Source organism: Geotrypetes seraphini, chromosome 3 (assembly GCF_902459505.1).
Source record: "Geotrypetes seraphini chromosome 3, aGeoSer1.1, whole genome shotgun sequence".
Lineage (NCBI taxonomy): Eukaryota > Metazoa > Chordata > Amphibia > Gymnophiona > Dermophiidae > Geotrypetes > Geotrypetes seraphini.
The window spans coordinates 110438115-110455275 of record NC_047086.1 but is presented as its reverse complement, the minus strand read 5'-3'; the positions used below and the strand labels follow the sequence as shown (position 1 = coordinate 110455275).

The 17161-nt window shown below is 37.0% G+C and overlaps 1 protein-coding gene across 8 annotated transcripts in view; it reads right to left on the bottom strand.

The window, feature by feature from the left end:
* GCFC2 (GC-rich sequence DNA-binding factor 2) overlaps positions 1-17161 on the bottom strand; it is a 120321-nt gene that overhangs the window by 24309 nt on the left and 78851 nt on the right. For all 8 annotated transcript variants that reach the window (XM_033937492.1, XM_033937494.1, XM_033937495.1 and 5 more), the window contains 3 exons: positions 16993-17143; positions 2558-2664; positions 130-206 (listed from right to left, as the gene is read on the bottom strand). In XM_033937492.1, the coding sequence (XP_033793383.1) occupies positions 130-206; positions 2558-2664; positions 16993-17143 (335 nt within the window). The remainder of the gene's footprint in view (positions 1-129; positions 207-2557; positions 2665-16992; positions 17144-17161) is intronic.

Below are 17161 nucleotides of genomic sequence, written 5' to 3'. Positions count from 1 at the left end.
TTTTGGCATATTAAACAGTTTGCTCTGAATATATAGGCAAGTGAACAAAAAGCATCATGGCTCAAGCCTTGATGTGGCTGTGATATTCAAAGGTTTCAAAACTACTGTTCAAACTATAAACCCCCTTACCTTTTGGGATAAAGTGGAATATAGACATCTTCATCTATAGCTTTCTTCAGTCTTAAAACAGCGAAGTTCAACAATTCCTAAACAAAAGAACACCATATAAAAATTCTGCTAAATCTATGCAAGTTACACATTATGCCAATTGATTCATAGCTAATGTTCATTTTTCACATTCTGCTATCTAAATATGATATAATGCACTGAAATTCACTCATCTAAACATATTCAATATCAGCACTTTCCCAAATGAGATCACAAAATCAGTGGTTAGAGTTATTAAAAAAACAGCTGCTCTGGGCACCACCCTGCCTGCAGCTGACTATAGCAGTCAGTAAATACTCACGGGCTTTATCGTACAGAACACCCAGAACCCCTGGAGGATCTGGCTCTACTATCAGGTAGGGTCTTTGGGCGACGGTCCATTACCGAATCCATGAGGTCATCTAGTCCCTTACCAAATAACAACTACCCCTTGAAAGGCAGCCGCGCTAAAGTTGCCTTGGAGGTGGAATCACCAGCCTGCTGCCGAACCCAAAGCATTCAGCGTGCCGAAATAGAATATGCTGACACCTTTGCTAGCACCTTCAAATGATCATATAAGGCATCTGTCCTGTAATCTGTCCCAGCCGGCAGAAGCTGAGGAGGAAGCTCCACCACATCAGTCTCCAGCGTACGCAGCTGAGAGAGACAGGCGTGTGCCACAAAGGCCATCGCCACCACTGCCTTAATGCCTAAATTTGCTGTCTCGAAAATTTTCCTGAGGACTAAATCCACATGGCGGTCCTGCATATCCTTCAATATCACTCCCTCATCACTGGGAAGAGAGGTGTGCCACCTTCAGCTGTCCCAGAAGCTGCTGGCACTCCTGCGCCATAGGATACAAACGGGACATAGCCCTAGCATTTCTCAAAGGACCTTCTGGAGAGTCAAACTGCTCAGAGACCATACAATTCTTATCCGGGTGCCAAGGAAAGGTTGCAGATTGCGAGTGCACACTGCAAAGCCAGGGAGAAAAAGAAGAAGTGGAAGTAGCTGGCTGAGCGGCCAAGTTCAATTCCTGCAAAGATTTAGCAATCAGATCAAGCAAAGTCATAAATTTAAATAAGCGCAACACAGTCGGATCGTCACCAGGATTTGGAGCCCCTAAAGGATCCGCGGATCCAGTACCCAAGTCCGGATCCCCCAGTCCGGGAAGTGCTGCACTATCAAACAAAGGATCAGAGAGGTTGCTGGATCCCCTAGAACAGGAGTCAAAAAAGGAGGGGGTTCCCAGAGGGCAATAGAGTAGGTGGAGAACTTCCAGCAGCAGAAACTCTAGTCTGAAATTCGGATCACAAAAATCTCAAAGTCAGGTCCCTGTGGCATAGTCACCCTTAGATGACTTAGACTTGCATTTAATAGGCTGCAGAGAGTCTGCCACCTGGCTACCCAAAAAACCTGCCAAATCAAGCACGAAAGCAATGGCAGCCGTCCGTCCCACTGAGCGTGGAATCACCTGCTTCTGTGAGGGGGAAGCAGAGCTAGTAGTTACCGCCTGCTCTCGCTGCGGCACATGGTGCAAGGATGCTCAAAATGCGCTATAAATTTGCACAAACTTCGCTCCATAAGACGCACCCTTATTTCCACCCCCTTTTGGGGGGTAAAAAAATTGCATCTTATAGAGTGAAAAATATGGTAATTTTTGGAGGGGACGGCCCCCTCTATAATCATGCAGGAAACTAATAAAAGAAAGGTCCAATAATCCACATGGCATCCCCCAAAAAAGGACACCGAACCGAGGCATACCTCTCAGTGAAAAGACTCAAAGAAAATCCCAAAGGGGCAGAGACACATTCACCAGCTAGTAGCAATCCAATGCTATAGGAATCCAAGGATATTCTTCTGATTATTACTCCCCCGGCTCATCCAGAAGCCACTCACAAAACAGGTGACAGATAAAACATGGATCTCCAGCTTCTCTCTGAAAACCCTCCCACTGGAGCTCAACCCTCTTCCTTAAGGGGTAATCACCATCTGGTTGCCAAACTGACCAGCCCCAGTTCCTTCTACTCCAGACAGCAGAAAGCCCTAGCATCCCAAACCTTGTCAAGGTCAACCTACGGTTCCTTTCAGGCTATTAGGGGCTACAATATTTATACAAAGTTCATTTTATTGAGGTAGTTTGTAGTAAAATATAGTAAGGCAAAAAGAAAATGCATAAAACTGTAAAATGAGAAAAATAAGCCTTAGCAATGTGCTGAAATCTATACACTACTGCCGTTTTTACAAATATTAGAGTGCAAATGTGAATGAAAAATGAGCTCCTTTTTGTGTTTGAGATGGCCAATTGAAAACAACACAGACATACTGACTGCCAAGTCTCTACTGTAGATTTAAAAAAAAAAAAAAATCAGTTTCTAATTCATTCAAGTACTCACTCAAGTAGTTTTACCTTTGTCGCTTTACTAGGTCCACATTCTTTTAGGATCTTTTTGCAAAGTTTTACCAGATTACATGTCTGTGAAGAGGATAATGGATTCCATACATGTTCCACAAGCTCTGCAATAAATAGGCCTATTATGGTAGTTTGCATATATATGGTACCAGCAAAACAGAAACTTCAAAAATAAAGGACAATATTTGTTTCCAAGTAACTTAAATACAGTATTCAAAAGCAGCTGTATATTTTGGAACTTAACTGTACATAAGATCACAACATGAACTCCGATGAAAACAGCGACAAAATTCAAAAAGGAGTGGGATAAACAGAGGATCTCTAATTAGAAAATGAATGATATAAAAAGCAAAACAAATGATTGCATGTGTGTTTTATGTGCTAAGTGGTACTTAGATGGCAAGAGACTGTGGCACAGTAGTCAGAGTTACAGCCTCAGAACCCCGAGGTTTGGGTTCAAACCACATGTTGCTCCTTATGACCCTGGGCAAGTCATCTAATCCTCCACAATACTACAGACAATACACAATACAAACAGAAATACTTAATTTGCTGTTACTTGACTGAGACTTGGCTGCTGGTTCATTACTCGCTGTTACTGATTGCAAAAGCACACAAAAACAGAGATGTATCTTATTTTAAAATATTAATTTAGCCCGGAACTGCCAGCCCTGGTTTATGAATAGACTAGCTACTTCAAATGATGTCTCCCTACACAATATACTCACAAATAACTGAAGATAATACAGTAGCCATGTGGAGGTCCTACATTTTAGTTCTAGGCCAGAGGCTGGTTATGATGTAGAGTGTTTGCAATTCCTGATGGGGGAGTCCCAGTCATTGTGCAATGGTATCGTCAAGTGGTTGGATTAAGGACTCATGATCACAAGATTCTGGACATGTCCCTGACACATGGCTCTCATGACTAACACTCATTGCAATGACAAGGCTATAAGGGCCTCTTTTACAAAGCCACTGTAGGATTCTCCTGCAGCAAATGCACCTTACTGAATGGAAGATTAGGTAAATAGGCTCTTACCTTTGGTAATCTTCTTTCTGTTAGTTCCCAGAGGATTCCATACTGTAGGTGTTCAATCCGAACCCGCAAACTGGGTGTTGCAGAAATCCACACACTTTTCTCCTCTCTCCTCCCACTTGGCTGAGGAACAAAGAGCCCCCTGCAATATCCCTGCTATACAACTCCATTCTATTTTGCTTTGAAAAATAAAAAACCACCCAAAACCCCAGCAATTAATAAACAGGCCAGAGAAACATAGGCAAAAACATGAAAGAAAACTGCCATGTGCAATGAAAACGAACTGGAACATGCCGTCATAGAGAAATGTACCCACATATTCAGAACAGTTTCCCACAGGTCCTTGTCTGCTGGCTGCAAGATAATGAGGCCTGAAAGGAGAAACAACCGAGGCAGAAATATGCAGGTGACACAATAGACAGAGTAGACAGAGGGCAGGTCATACAGAATCCTCTGGCAGCTAACAGAACGAAGAATACCAAAGATAAGAACCTAATCTTCCATTCTGTTACATCCCATCTAGATTCTGTACTGTAGATGACGTACCAAAGCAATGGTAATGTCTAGGATGGGACCAAAGAGCCTGCCTGTAACACCAAGGCCCTAAATGCAGCATCTGATTGAGCCGCCACACCCACTCTGTAAAATCTGGTAAAAGTATGAAGAGATGACCAAGTGGCTGCTCTACAAATTTCGGTTGAATTAATCGCTCTAGACTCTGCCCACAACATTGCGACACCTGTGGTCAAGTGAGCTTTGAGAGAAACCGGCAGCTGCTTACCACAGCAATGTAAGTCAATGAAATGGCCACACAGATCCATCGGGCAAAAGAGGCCTTAAACACCGGCCTGCCCCACCTGGACTGGCAAGTCAGAACAAACAGATGATCAGAGAGACGGAAGTCATTGGTCTTATTTAAGTAGTGAAGCAAAACTCTGCACACATCTAGTTTCTGCAAAAGCATATCCTTCTTTTCCAACCCTGTGGAACAAAAAGCAGGTAAATGAACTTCCTGGTTTACATGAAATTCCAAAACCACTTTTGATGAAAGGAAGGAACAGTATGGAGGGATACTCCCGTCTCCGTAATCCAAAGAAAGGGTTCCCTACAAGAGAAGGCCTGCAGCTCTGAAATACATCATGCTGAACCAAATTATCTAAACCTAAAGATTTTATACTTTTACCTGGTTTTTTATCCATTAATGGATCCATTACAGCATTAAAATCTCCAGCCACCACTAAATTAGAAGCAGCCAGTGGTAACAACATATTCTGCAATTTTTTAAAGAATTCTGATTGATTCGAATTAGGGGCATATATATTGAACAACGTCAGGGCATTATTTCCCATACTTATATCAACATGTAGCCATCTTCCATGTGGGTCCGAATTTACTATCTTAAAATTGGCCATACACTTTTTATTTATAAGAACTGCTACTCCTGCTTTTTTACCCTTTGCTGGAGCAAAAAAACATTCTTTCACCCACCCACCCGTTAGTTTCTGTGATTCCTTTATATTAAGATGGGTCTCCTGCAGACAATAAACATCCGCGTTTTGCTTCTTTAAAAATGATAATACCTTTTCCCTTTTGATTACATGATTCAGGCCATTGACATTAATAGAAAATATCTTAAAAGACATAATATATTTTATACTCATCATAATCTTCCTCTTCCCTTCTTCCATAACTAAGATCTAAAAAACTTCTCCCCATGGCACACATTCTTACCTCTAAATTACCCAATCCCTTATTAATCTTTTCCTTAATCATCCTAGTAATATCTTTAATACCCACCTTCTTCCCACCCCTCCCCCCCCCCAATATAATGACTGCTTAAGGACACACATTGGACAGTAATCCCAACTTCCCCCCTCCCCCCCAGGCAACCAATATTTATTAATAACCCCTTTATCCTTTATTGAGACAAACTCACTACCTCTCCACAATATATCTAATTATATCTCTCTTCTAATCATAAAACCTTTTTTCTTTTTTCCCCCATTTTAAAGTAATTAATTTCTCTATCTATTATTTAACCTTTAGTCACATAACCATATTTATTTCCTAACATTCCATTAATGCATTTTTATAATTTCACCAATCTCTAATTCATTCCCCCAACATTTTATTTCATTCAAGAAAATTCTATCATAGTCATATTTAATAAAAAGTATCATTTTCCTATATCTTATATTATCTAATCCATCTTCTCCTATCCTCCTTTTAATATCCAACAGCAAATATCCATCTCTTCATATATTTCTGTTAAAAAAAAAAAAAAACTTTTCAATTTTATAAGTTTTTATCCCCTATTTGTATTTAAAACATTTTTATTTCATTTTCAAAATAATTTTTTTTTCCTTTTCCCTTTTTTATATTCCCTCTTCTCCAAATTAAATCCAATCTTTTTAAAACTATATTATCACAACATCAATCTTTACATTCCTTCAGCTACCAATAAATTCTTATGTATCTTTCTTTTATATTATTCATTTTCCTTTCCTTTACTTGCATTTAAATATCATATAACTTGTCCTTTCTATCATTAGTCCATTCTGCAATCTTTTCCTTATTGTCCTTTCATTCTTTACTTTCTCCTTTTCTGACTTATTAAATAAACTGAACTTTCATATTTATTTCTTATCTCCATCCATCCACTCTTAAAAGACTTTTGACTGCCAATTGTCATTCATTTTTTTTTTATAATATCCTTTTAGTCTATCAGTCCTGCTTTCTTCTTCTTCACATCTATTTATTTTCCTATTCAGTCTTCACTTTTCCTTTTGTGTTAATTTGTCCAGTCCTTTAATCCTTCTTGTTCATTCTTTACTCCAGCCATCCATCTTTCAGTCTCCTAAAAGTTCAGTCTAATAACTTCACTTTAATGTCTTTCCAATCTATCCTTCTTTCTTCTTTACATTCTTTTATTTTCTTTTTCACTTGTCCATTTTTATTTCCTGTTCTTTGTTGCATATTCTTCTTTTTCCAACAAACAAAAGTCCCATAGTTCTTTATATTTAATTTTTTGTTCAATATCCACCAATCCAGTCTTAGTATTTATCCCTTCATTTCAACACCCATTGTGCTAAAATGACATAGGTTCTGATTTTGAAAGAAAGGTCTTTAGTTTTTCCGGGTCAACAAAATACAAAGATTTATCCCCACAAGATACCCTCATTTTTGCTGGGTAATATAACCCATACTTATATCCTTTTTCCTTTAATTGAGATCTCAGATCAAGGAATTTCTTCCTAATATTTGCTGTATTTTTAGCAAAGTCTGGTAAAAACCATATTTTGGATCCTTTATAGTTTAAGTTTTTATCTTTTTTGGCAGCATTTAAAATTTCTATTGCTTGCTGGTATCTTAACATCTTGAATATTAATGGTCTTGGTCTCCCTTGATTTTCCAGATTCTTTATTGGAATCCTGTGTGCCCGTTCTATTTCCAAAGGCTGTTTGAAATCCAACTGCAATAATCTAGGAATTAAATTTTCTAAAAACTGTATTGCATTTTTCCCTTCCAAATTTTCCTGTATTCCAAAAAGTTTTATATTCTTTCTTCTTCCACGGTTTTCGTAATCTTCCAGCTGACTTTTCAATTGAATTATTTCCAAACTGTCATTTTTGCATCTTTTTCCTTCACATTCTAAGCTCTCTATTTTAACTTCTAACTCTGTTGTTCTTTTATTAGCTACTTCCATTTGTCTGTGTATATTCAGGATTTCTTCCTTCAGTTCTGCCATATTACTCACAGTCTCTGTCAGCATTTGTTTGATTTGCCTCAGTTCTCCCATAACTTCAGCTTTGCTTAACTCCTCCGATACATCAGCAGGAAGCGGAACCTTACTCGGGGTAATTTGATCCTGCTTCTGCCTTTTCACCGCCCCTCCGGTTTCACTTTTACTCTGTCGGGTGCTCGCCGATGTTTTCAGCCGAAAACAGTTTAAAAGGAAAATCTTTATTTATTCAACGGTTGCCCAGGTAAGAGGAGCGCTGCGATGACACGACCATTTTGTGTGCGCGCTAAGCCACGCCCCCCAGGGTTCGACTTACTGAGGCCTACCCTAAATTCTGACGAAGCTGAGAGACCAGTCTAGCGCCAGTCTAAGTGTCTTCCTGCTTGGGTCTGAGAAAAAAAAAATCACTTGGTTCCTTGTCTCCTACCTCCTTGGGTCACTCTCTTCTAGTTTGAGACGAGTCTCGCCAGTATCAGGGCTTCGGGGTGCTGGGCGGATCACTAAATAAGTGTCTTCCCACTCTAAAGCCTTGCTGACCAGTCAGCAAGCAAGGCTCTCAGCTGTGTACATGCTGAGCAGCGAGCTCAGCATGCACAAGCTGAAAACCTTGCTGACTGGTCCAGCAGCATGGTGGGGTGGGAACAGCAAGCAAGGCTCTCAGCTGTTTACATACTGGTCGGCAAGGCTCTAGAGTGGGAAGACACTTATTTAGTGATCCGCCCAGCACCCCGAAGCCCTGATACTGGAGAGACTCGTCTCGAACTAGAAGAGAGTGACCCAAGGAGGTAGGAGACAAGGAACCAAGTGATTTGTTTTTTCAGACCCAAGCAGGAAGACACTTAGTGATCCGCCCAGCACCCTGAAGGACCCTGATACTGGCAAGACTTGTCTCGAACTAGAAGAGTGATCCGAGGAGGCAGAAGATAAGGAACCGAGCGACTTTTTTTTTTCAGACCCGAGCTGAGGACGGAGCAGTAATGAGCACAGCAGGCATGAGGAGATGCTTCAGAGAAACAGGAGGATTCAGCAGCCGGCAGTCAAGTAATTAACTTAAACATAAAATAAACATTAAAAAAACTGTGGAATTGATGATCCTGATTAAATCTTTTACTGATTCCACAGTTTCTTTTGTGTTTGTGCTGCTGTTTTCCTAGTGAAATCTCTGGTGGAACCCTTTTTTGTTTTCTGTTCAGGTAATTAACTTATAAACCCCCTCTTTTACTAAGGCTGACATGTTCATTATATTCTATGGAAGCATTAGCATTTAGCACACGCTAAGTCGGCTAGCATGCCTTAGTAAAAGAGGGGATTTATAAGTTAATTACCTGAACAGAAAAAAAAGGGTTCCACCAAAAGAGATTCCACAAGGAAAACAGTAGCACAAGCACAAAAGAAACTGTGGAATTGATGATCCTGTCAAAGTAATTGCTGCTTTTTATGGGGATGGGTGGGGATGGAAGGGATTCCTCGTGGGGACGGGCGGGGATAGAGGGAATTCTGGCGAAGACGGGTGGGGACGGAAAGGATCCTGGCGGGGACAGAGGGGATTCTGGCAGGGATGGGTGGGATTTCTGTCCCTGCGCAACTCTCTAATTCACATACACCACTGCCGTGGCATTGCTGGAAAACATCCGTATTGCTTTTCCCTCCAGAGTGTTTTGTAGAGCCCTTAGCACCATCTGAATGGCTCTGAACTCGAGAAGGTGATCAACCAGCGCGCCTCTGATGGACAGACACTGGCCCTGCAAAGCAGGTTGTCTCTTGGCTACAGACTTCTGTCCTTAGAGTCTGTGATCTCTGCAGCTAGAGATATCACTAAATTGTGAGCCTCTGCAGCACCGAAAAGTTTCAAGACCAGATAACCCCCTCCTCCAAATTAAATTTAAAATAAACATGAGCAGAATAGACAGGCTCCTACTATCTCGTGTATAGAGAATAAAATTTATTTATTTGGTTAGTTTTTTTTTTTATATATTATTTTTATTTTCAATTTTTACATAAAGTGTACAAAATATTAAAATACAATTGATAAATACACAATATCACTTTTATATCTAATACATTATATTCTAAATGTATTTTATCCCCCCTCCCTCCCCCCACCCTTCTATTACTTTTCAATCATACATTATATATTGTAAATCATATTATATTTTATTATGTAAAAATTATTTTCACTGCCCCCCCTCTATGTGTGTCACAAAGAAGATATTTAAAAGAAGAAAAGAAGAAGAAAATCCTACTAATTATTCATTGCAATATTTTGTCAATGGCCCCCATATTTTTATGAATTTAGTATATGTCCCTCTTTGTATTGCTATTGTTCTTTCCATTTTAAATATATGACATATTGTATTCCACCAAAATGTATAATTTAGGTTATTATAATTCTTCCAATTATTGGTTATATGCTGAATGGCAACCCCTGTCATAATTAATAAAAGCTTGTTATTTTCTGGTGAAATTTGACTTTTTTTCCTCATCATCATTCCAAATAATACTGTATCATATGATATTGCTATATGATTTTCCATCAATTTATTAATTTGTGGCCAAATTGAATTCCAAAAACTTTTAATGTAGGGACAATGATATAGTAAGTGATCTAAAGTCCCTGGTTCCAGATTACAGTGCCAGCATTTATTGGACTTAGAATTGTCTAATTTTTGCAAACGTGTAGGGGTCCAAAAAGCTCTATGTAATAAAAAGAACCAAGTTTGTCTCATAGATGCTGACACTGTACATCTCATTCTCCAAGACCAAATTAGTGGCCATTGAGATGCATTAATTTGATGCTTAATCTCAATGCTCCAAATATCTCTTAGACCATTTTTTGGTTTTTTATTCAAATATCCAGATATTAATTTATACCACAATGCGGCTTGATGTCCTAGGAAGTCTGCTTGAAAACATAAGAACTTTAAACTATATTGATTATTCAATGTTTTCCATTCAGGGAACCCAACCTGAATGGCCTGCTTCAATTGCAACCATTTAAAACTTTGTGTTTTATTAAGACCAAATCTATGTTGCAATTGTGAAAAATCCAGCAGTTTACCTTCTGAAATAACGTCATCCAAAGATCTAATGCCTGCAATAATCCAGTTCTTCCAAAGGATTTGAGCTCCGCCAATTTTGATCTTGGAGTTTATCCATAGAGATTGATTAGTTGATTTGTTTATTGGGATAGGTGTTAATTTACTTATAAATCTCAACGTTTTCCAAGTATCCATTAAAATTTTATTTTCTCTGTATCTTCTAGGCATGTTAATACTTGGAAGGTGAACTAAATTTAGGGGAAACATAAGGCGCCATTCCAAATATAACCAATCTGGTGCATTATCTATAAGTTCTGGGAGGATCCAATATATACCCTGACGTAGAATATAGGCTTGATGGTACCTATAAAAATTTGGAAAATTTACCCCTCCCTCCTTAATTGATTTTTGCAAAGTTACTAAAGCTATTCTAGGTGTTCTACCAAGCCAAAGAAATTTCGTTAAAATGCTATTAAGCTTTTTATAAAAGGACCCCTGAAAATAAATAGGTATCATACTCATTTGGTAGCAAACTACAGGCAAGATCATCATTTTAATAGTTTGAACTCTCCCCCACCAAGAAATATGTAAGGGGTTCCATTGCTCACACAACTCCGTAACTTTTTTTAATACAAATTTTTCATTTTCTTTTACGGTATCTTCAATTGTATTTTTAACTTGAATGCCAAGATATTTAAATCCTTCTTCCTTCCATATGAACGGAAAATCTTTAAATAATCCTTTTACACAATGAACATTTAAGGGTATAATTTCAGATTTATTCCAATTAATTTTATAACCTGAAAATTTACCAAACTTATCAATTAATTTTAATAATGAAGATAAGGTAGATTCTGGATTTTTCAAATAAAGCAAAATATCATCAGCATAAGCCGAAATTTTATATTCCATATCTGAATATGAAATACCCTGTATCTCCCCGGTTTGCTGTATTGCTAACAATAAGGGTTCTAATATAACATCAAATAACAAAGGAGATAAAGGACAACCTTGTCTAACTCCCCTCCGCAATTGAAATCCATCAGATATCATATTATTAATATTTAATCTTGCAATCGGGAAGCTATACAAAGTTTTTACCATTTGTATAAATCCAGAACCTATACCAAACCATTCTAAAGCTTGATACATAAAATTCCATTCTACCCTATCAAACGCTTTTTCTGCATCCAAGGAAACTGTAAAAGCCGGTTCATCCATTTTTTTTGATAAATTTAACATATGAAACAATAATCTAGAGTTATTAGAGGAATGTCTTTTAGCAACGAAACCCGTCTGATGCATATCTATAATATGTGGGAGAGCTTTGGCTAATCTCAAAGCCAAAATTTTCGCCAATAGTTTATTATCCACATTTATTAATGATATAGGCCTGTAGTTCGAAACCAAAGTAGGATCTTTATTTGGCTTAGGCAGAACAATTATTATTGATTCAGCCATAGTACCTTTAATATCACCTTTTATGAGTTGTGTTTGATATAAATTTAGTAAATGTGGGGAAAGGATATTTTGAAATGTTTTATAAAATTCTACTGTATAACCATCACCACCTGGAGCGGATCCAACTCTAAGAGATCTCAATGCTGTTTCTAATTCTTTTAATGATATAGGTTCATCTAAACTCCGTTTTATATGATCAGGAACCTTAGGTCCATTAATTAAATCTAAAAAATTTTTACCATCTTTTTGTCTCTCCAAATAAGGCTCGGAAGAATACAGATCTTTATAAAATTTTAGAAATTGTTTTAAAATTATATCTGTTTGATTTGTTATTGTACCATTATCATCTTTTATCCCATTAACACTAGTTTTCCTTTTTTTTGCTTTAAGATAATTTGCCAATAATCTCCCCGCCTTATTAGAATTTCCATAATACACTGCTTGTTTGGAAAACAAATTTCTTCTTATCATTTTTGAAGATAATTCATTATATTTACCTTTTACTTTCAAAAGAGATTGCAATGTCTCATTTTCCCATTTGTTTATCAATTTAGCTTCTAATATTTTATTTTTTTTTTCTAATTCTATATATTGAATTTTATTCTGTTTCCTAATAAAAGCTGAATATGATATAATATTACCCCTCATAGTTGCTTTAAATGCATCCCATACATTCTCTATAGATGTATCCTCCACTAAATTCATTTGAAAGAAATCATTAATTTGTGTTTTAAAATTTTCCAAAAATTTATCATCCACAAGCAGTGCATTATCAAATCTCCAAAGAGGTCTACCCTTTTCCAATTTATCCAATTGTAATTCTATCCATATTCCCGCATGATCCGAAATAATGATAGGATCTATGGAAGCTTTAATCACCTGTTGCACTTCATTTGTTGAAACAAAAATATAATCTATTCTTGAAAATGATTTATGAACCTGTGAACAAAATGAAAATTCCTGATCATTAAAATGAAGAATACGCCATATATCCTTTAAATCGCATGATTGAGCCAGATTATCTAAACCTAATGATTTTATACTTTTACTTGGTTTTTTATCCAATAATGGATTCATTACAGCATTAAAATCTCCAGCCACCACTAAATTAGAAGTAGCCAGTGGTAATAACATATTCTGTAATTTTTTAAAAATTCTGATTGATTCGAATTAGGGGCATATATATTAAACAACGTCAGGGCATTATTTCCCATACCTATATCAACGTGTATCCATCTTCCATGTGGGTCTGAATTTATTACCTTAATCTTGGCATTACATTTTTTATTTATAAGAATTGCTACCCCTGCTTTTTTACCCTCTGCTGGAGCAAAAAAAACAATCTTTTACCCACCCACCCATTAGTTTCTGTGATTCTTTTGTATTAAGATGGGTCTCCTGCAGACAGTAAATATCCGCATTTTGCTTTTTTAAAAATGCTAATACCTTTTTCCTTTTAATTACATGGTTCAGGCCATTGACATTAATAGAATATATCTTAAAAGACATTATATATTTTAAAACTTATCAATATAATCTTTTTCCTTTCTTCTTTTATATTTAAAATCCAAAAAATATTTTTTATGACACACATATTTACCCTTGAAGTATCCAATCCCTTATTTACTTTCTCCTTAATCATTCTAATAAATACCATCTTTTCCCCTCCCTTTCCCACCCAATATAATGACTGCTTAAGATCACACATTGGAACTGCAACCCGAACATTCCCCTCCCCTCTAGGCAACCAATATTCAATCAATATCCCCTTCTAACTATCTATATTAACCTTTAATATCTTTAGTCATTTCATTTTTTCTTTTTTTTCCTTTTCTTTACTTTTAACATTTCATTAATGTATCTTTATCCATTCATCAATTTTTAATTTATATTTCCATAGTATTATAGTTTACATCATAAAAATTTATCTTAAACATGTATTTAATATGGTATTTTTATTTTTCCTATATCTTATACTTTCTTTCTTTATATTTTTATTGTCTTTTCTTTAGTTCATGTTTTTCTTTCTTCAGTATTTCAATATCTCATATTTTTATAGTTTTTCACAATATCATCAAAACCAATCTTGATATTTTATGTTAAAATATCATAGGTTCTGATTTTGAAAGAAAGGCTTTTAGTTTTTCTGGATCTTCAAAATACAAAGATTTATCTCCAGATGATACTCTCATTTTTGCCGGATAATATAATCCGTATTTAAAACCTTTTTCTTTTAGTTGAGGTCTCATGTCTAATAGTCTCTTTCTTTTATTTGCTGTGTTTTTAGCAAAGTCCGGCAAAAACCATATTCTGGATCCTTTGTAATTTAGATTTTTGTCTTTCTTGGCAGCATTTAATATTTCTAATGCTTGTTGGTACCTAAGCATTTTGAATATTAGTGGTCTTGGCCTGCCTTGATTTTCTACATTTTTTGCTGGGATCCTATGAGCCCTTTCTATTTCCAGTGGTTGTTTTAAATCCAGTTGTAGTATTTTTGGAATTAAGTTTTCTAGAAAATGTATAACATTTTTCCCTTCTAAATTTTCTTGTATTCCAAAAAGTTTAATATTTTTCCTTCTTCCTCGATTTTCATAGTCTTCCAGTTGATCTTTCAATTTATTCAATTCCAGACTGTCATTTTTGCATCTGTTTGCTTCACCTTCTATGACCTCCATTTTAGTTTCTAATATAGTTGTTCTTTTATTATTTACTTCCATTTGTCTGTGGATGTTTAGTATTTCTTCCTTCATTTCAGACATATTGGTTACAGTTTCCTTAAGCATTTGTTTAATTTGTCTCAGTTCTTCCATAACTTCTGCTTTACTCAATATATCCGGTTCTTCAGCAGGAAGTGGGATCTTACTTGGTGTAATTTGATCCTGCTTCTGTCTTTTTGCTGACATACCAGCCTCATTTTTATTTTGTCTGGTACTTGCCATATTCCTGAACTTATTTTTATATTTTTACAGATTTTACCTTTTCCACAATCTTTATGTTCAATGAGATTTTTGTGCACAACAGTGTATAATAGTTCGCCTTCGATGTTATTCTATGAGGAATAGGAATTTTTTTTGGATCCCTTCTTTCAGGGTTCCAGTCTAATTTCGTTGGAGGGTAGTTTCAATTGGCACAGTTTTCACCAATTTTCTTTTTTTGTTGTCATATAGCTCCTTACCCTCAGGATTTTCTTCAAAAACGGCAGAGGAGGGCTATTTCAAACTGTCTTTATTTTAGATTGACAGACACTGTCCTCTCACCAGAATTAGTTTAAATTGAGGAAGCTTTTATCTTTTCCTTTGTTTTTGGCTAGTTCAATCTTTAGAAATCTCAGTACTCAACATTATGTTATTCAGCACAGAAGAAAACAATTGGTTTTTTATCCTCAGGCTTTGCTTTGACATCAGGCAGGAGAGGGCTATATCAAACTGCCATATTTTTATCTTTGACAGGCAGCAGCCCTCTATAGAAATCAGTCTGAAGTGAGAACTTTTTCTTTTCTCTTTATTGATTAAATGTAGTACTCAATAGTCTGCCTTCATTCTTTAAAGTGTCTTGATTTTATATCTAAAAAAAAACAAAAAAAAAAAACGGCTTCAGGCAGAGGATTAATTGATCTCTCAGGACTCCGACTCAGCACCGGCAGGAGAGGGCTGCTTCAAACCGCCACAGCTCTAGAAGTCAACTGACAACGGCCTCACAACGAGATCGATCTTTCTTTTATTTTTTAAAACATTAGACAGTTCAAAATTTTAACAGCCCTCCTCACCACCGTGCCGTATCAACATAAAGAGAAGCCGATAATAATAAAAAAAAAAAAAACAGCAGCTTTACTTATCTCTTTCCCTTCAGGTCTTTTTTCCTTTCTGTCAGTTGCCCTGATGCCGCGCTGATCCAGCGCTGAAAAAAAAAACCGGCGATCTCACCTTTGATTCTCCTCTCTCAGGATCCGTTTCAGTTTCAGCAGAGGAGATCAATATCGGTCGGCCACAATTCCTGTTTTCTCCGAAATTAGCAACAAGGGGATAATTTCAACAACCGTTGCCAAGTTGATGTCACACAAGACCTCGCTTCAACACCGGCAGGGGAGGGCTACATCAAACTGCCACACTCTAGAGACTGACAGGCACCAGCTTTCCAGCGAAATCAGTCATAAAGGGGAAACTTTTCTCTCTTCCTCTCTGTCGTCGGGCAGCTCAACGCCAGTCCACCGCGATCTTCAAACCCCGTCAGTCACCCAGCCCTCAACACCGCACTGCTCAGGATAGAGAAAAAACGGCGCCTCCACCTCTTGGCTTTTCTCTCTTAGGCTTCTCTTCCGTCTCAGCGAAGGAGGTCAATATTGATCTGTCACAAATTCAGCATCGAAGGAAATTATTTCTTGATGAATTCTGTAATAAGGGGGTAATTTTTTTTAATAGTTGCCTAGTGAAGAGGAGCGTCGCGATCACACGTCCATTTGTGCTCGCGTTAAGCCACGCCCCTCATTTGGTTAGTTTTATATTCCGTCCTCCCCAACGAGCTCAGAACAGGTTACAAGGTTGACATACATAAAACTTAGGAATCAGAGGACAGCCCAGAGTGATTGGAGGAAAGGTAGGGAAGAAAAATGTAAAAGAGGCTCCCTACACCAGATCTCACGATCAGAGGTACACAACTCTTGTGTTCAAGAATGATGTACCTATTACACTAGAAATTGTCCCTTTTTATACTTTAATAAAAATATTTAGATATAAAATAAATGTTCGAAGCCTGTGTAGATGAGGACAGGGCGGGGACAGATACAGAGCCCACGGGGATGGGGCAGATACAAACTTTCTCCCTGTGCCATTCTTTACTGCAGGGCCAAAGCAGCATGGAAACTGCTACACGTGGGTAATCCTGTTTGTCTTCAGAGACTATTATTCAAAGATTTTTGCTGATGGATGTTTGTCAATTGCCTGTTTTTGTAATGAGATTTGTATGTTGTATGTTTTTTGGTATTTTTTAAATTATGTATATAAAGTTGTGATCTGCCTTGTATAAAGACAGAATATAAATAATAAACCATATACTATTATTAAACTAAGGCTTTCTGCTTGGTAATTTAAATAAAATCAAGCTATTTAAACGTTAGCCTGAAAGGTATAGAATATATCAAGAAATAATTCTAACCAACCTGCGATTATAGGGATAACTGTTTTCACAAGCACTATAGGTAACATCTTCTGATCACTGTGATCTTCTTGCTTTGATTCTAACCCATCTCCAGAGTAGATAAATGTTTTAATCTCTTTGTACCAGGATGCCTGCTCCAAGTTTATGAACTCCTATTCAGGTAGACAGAA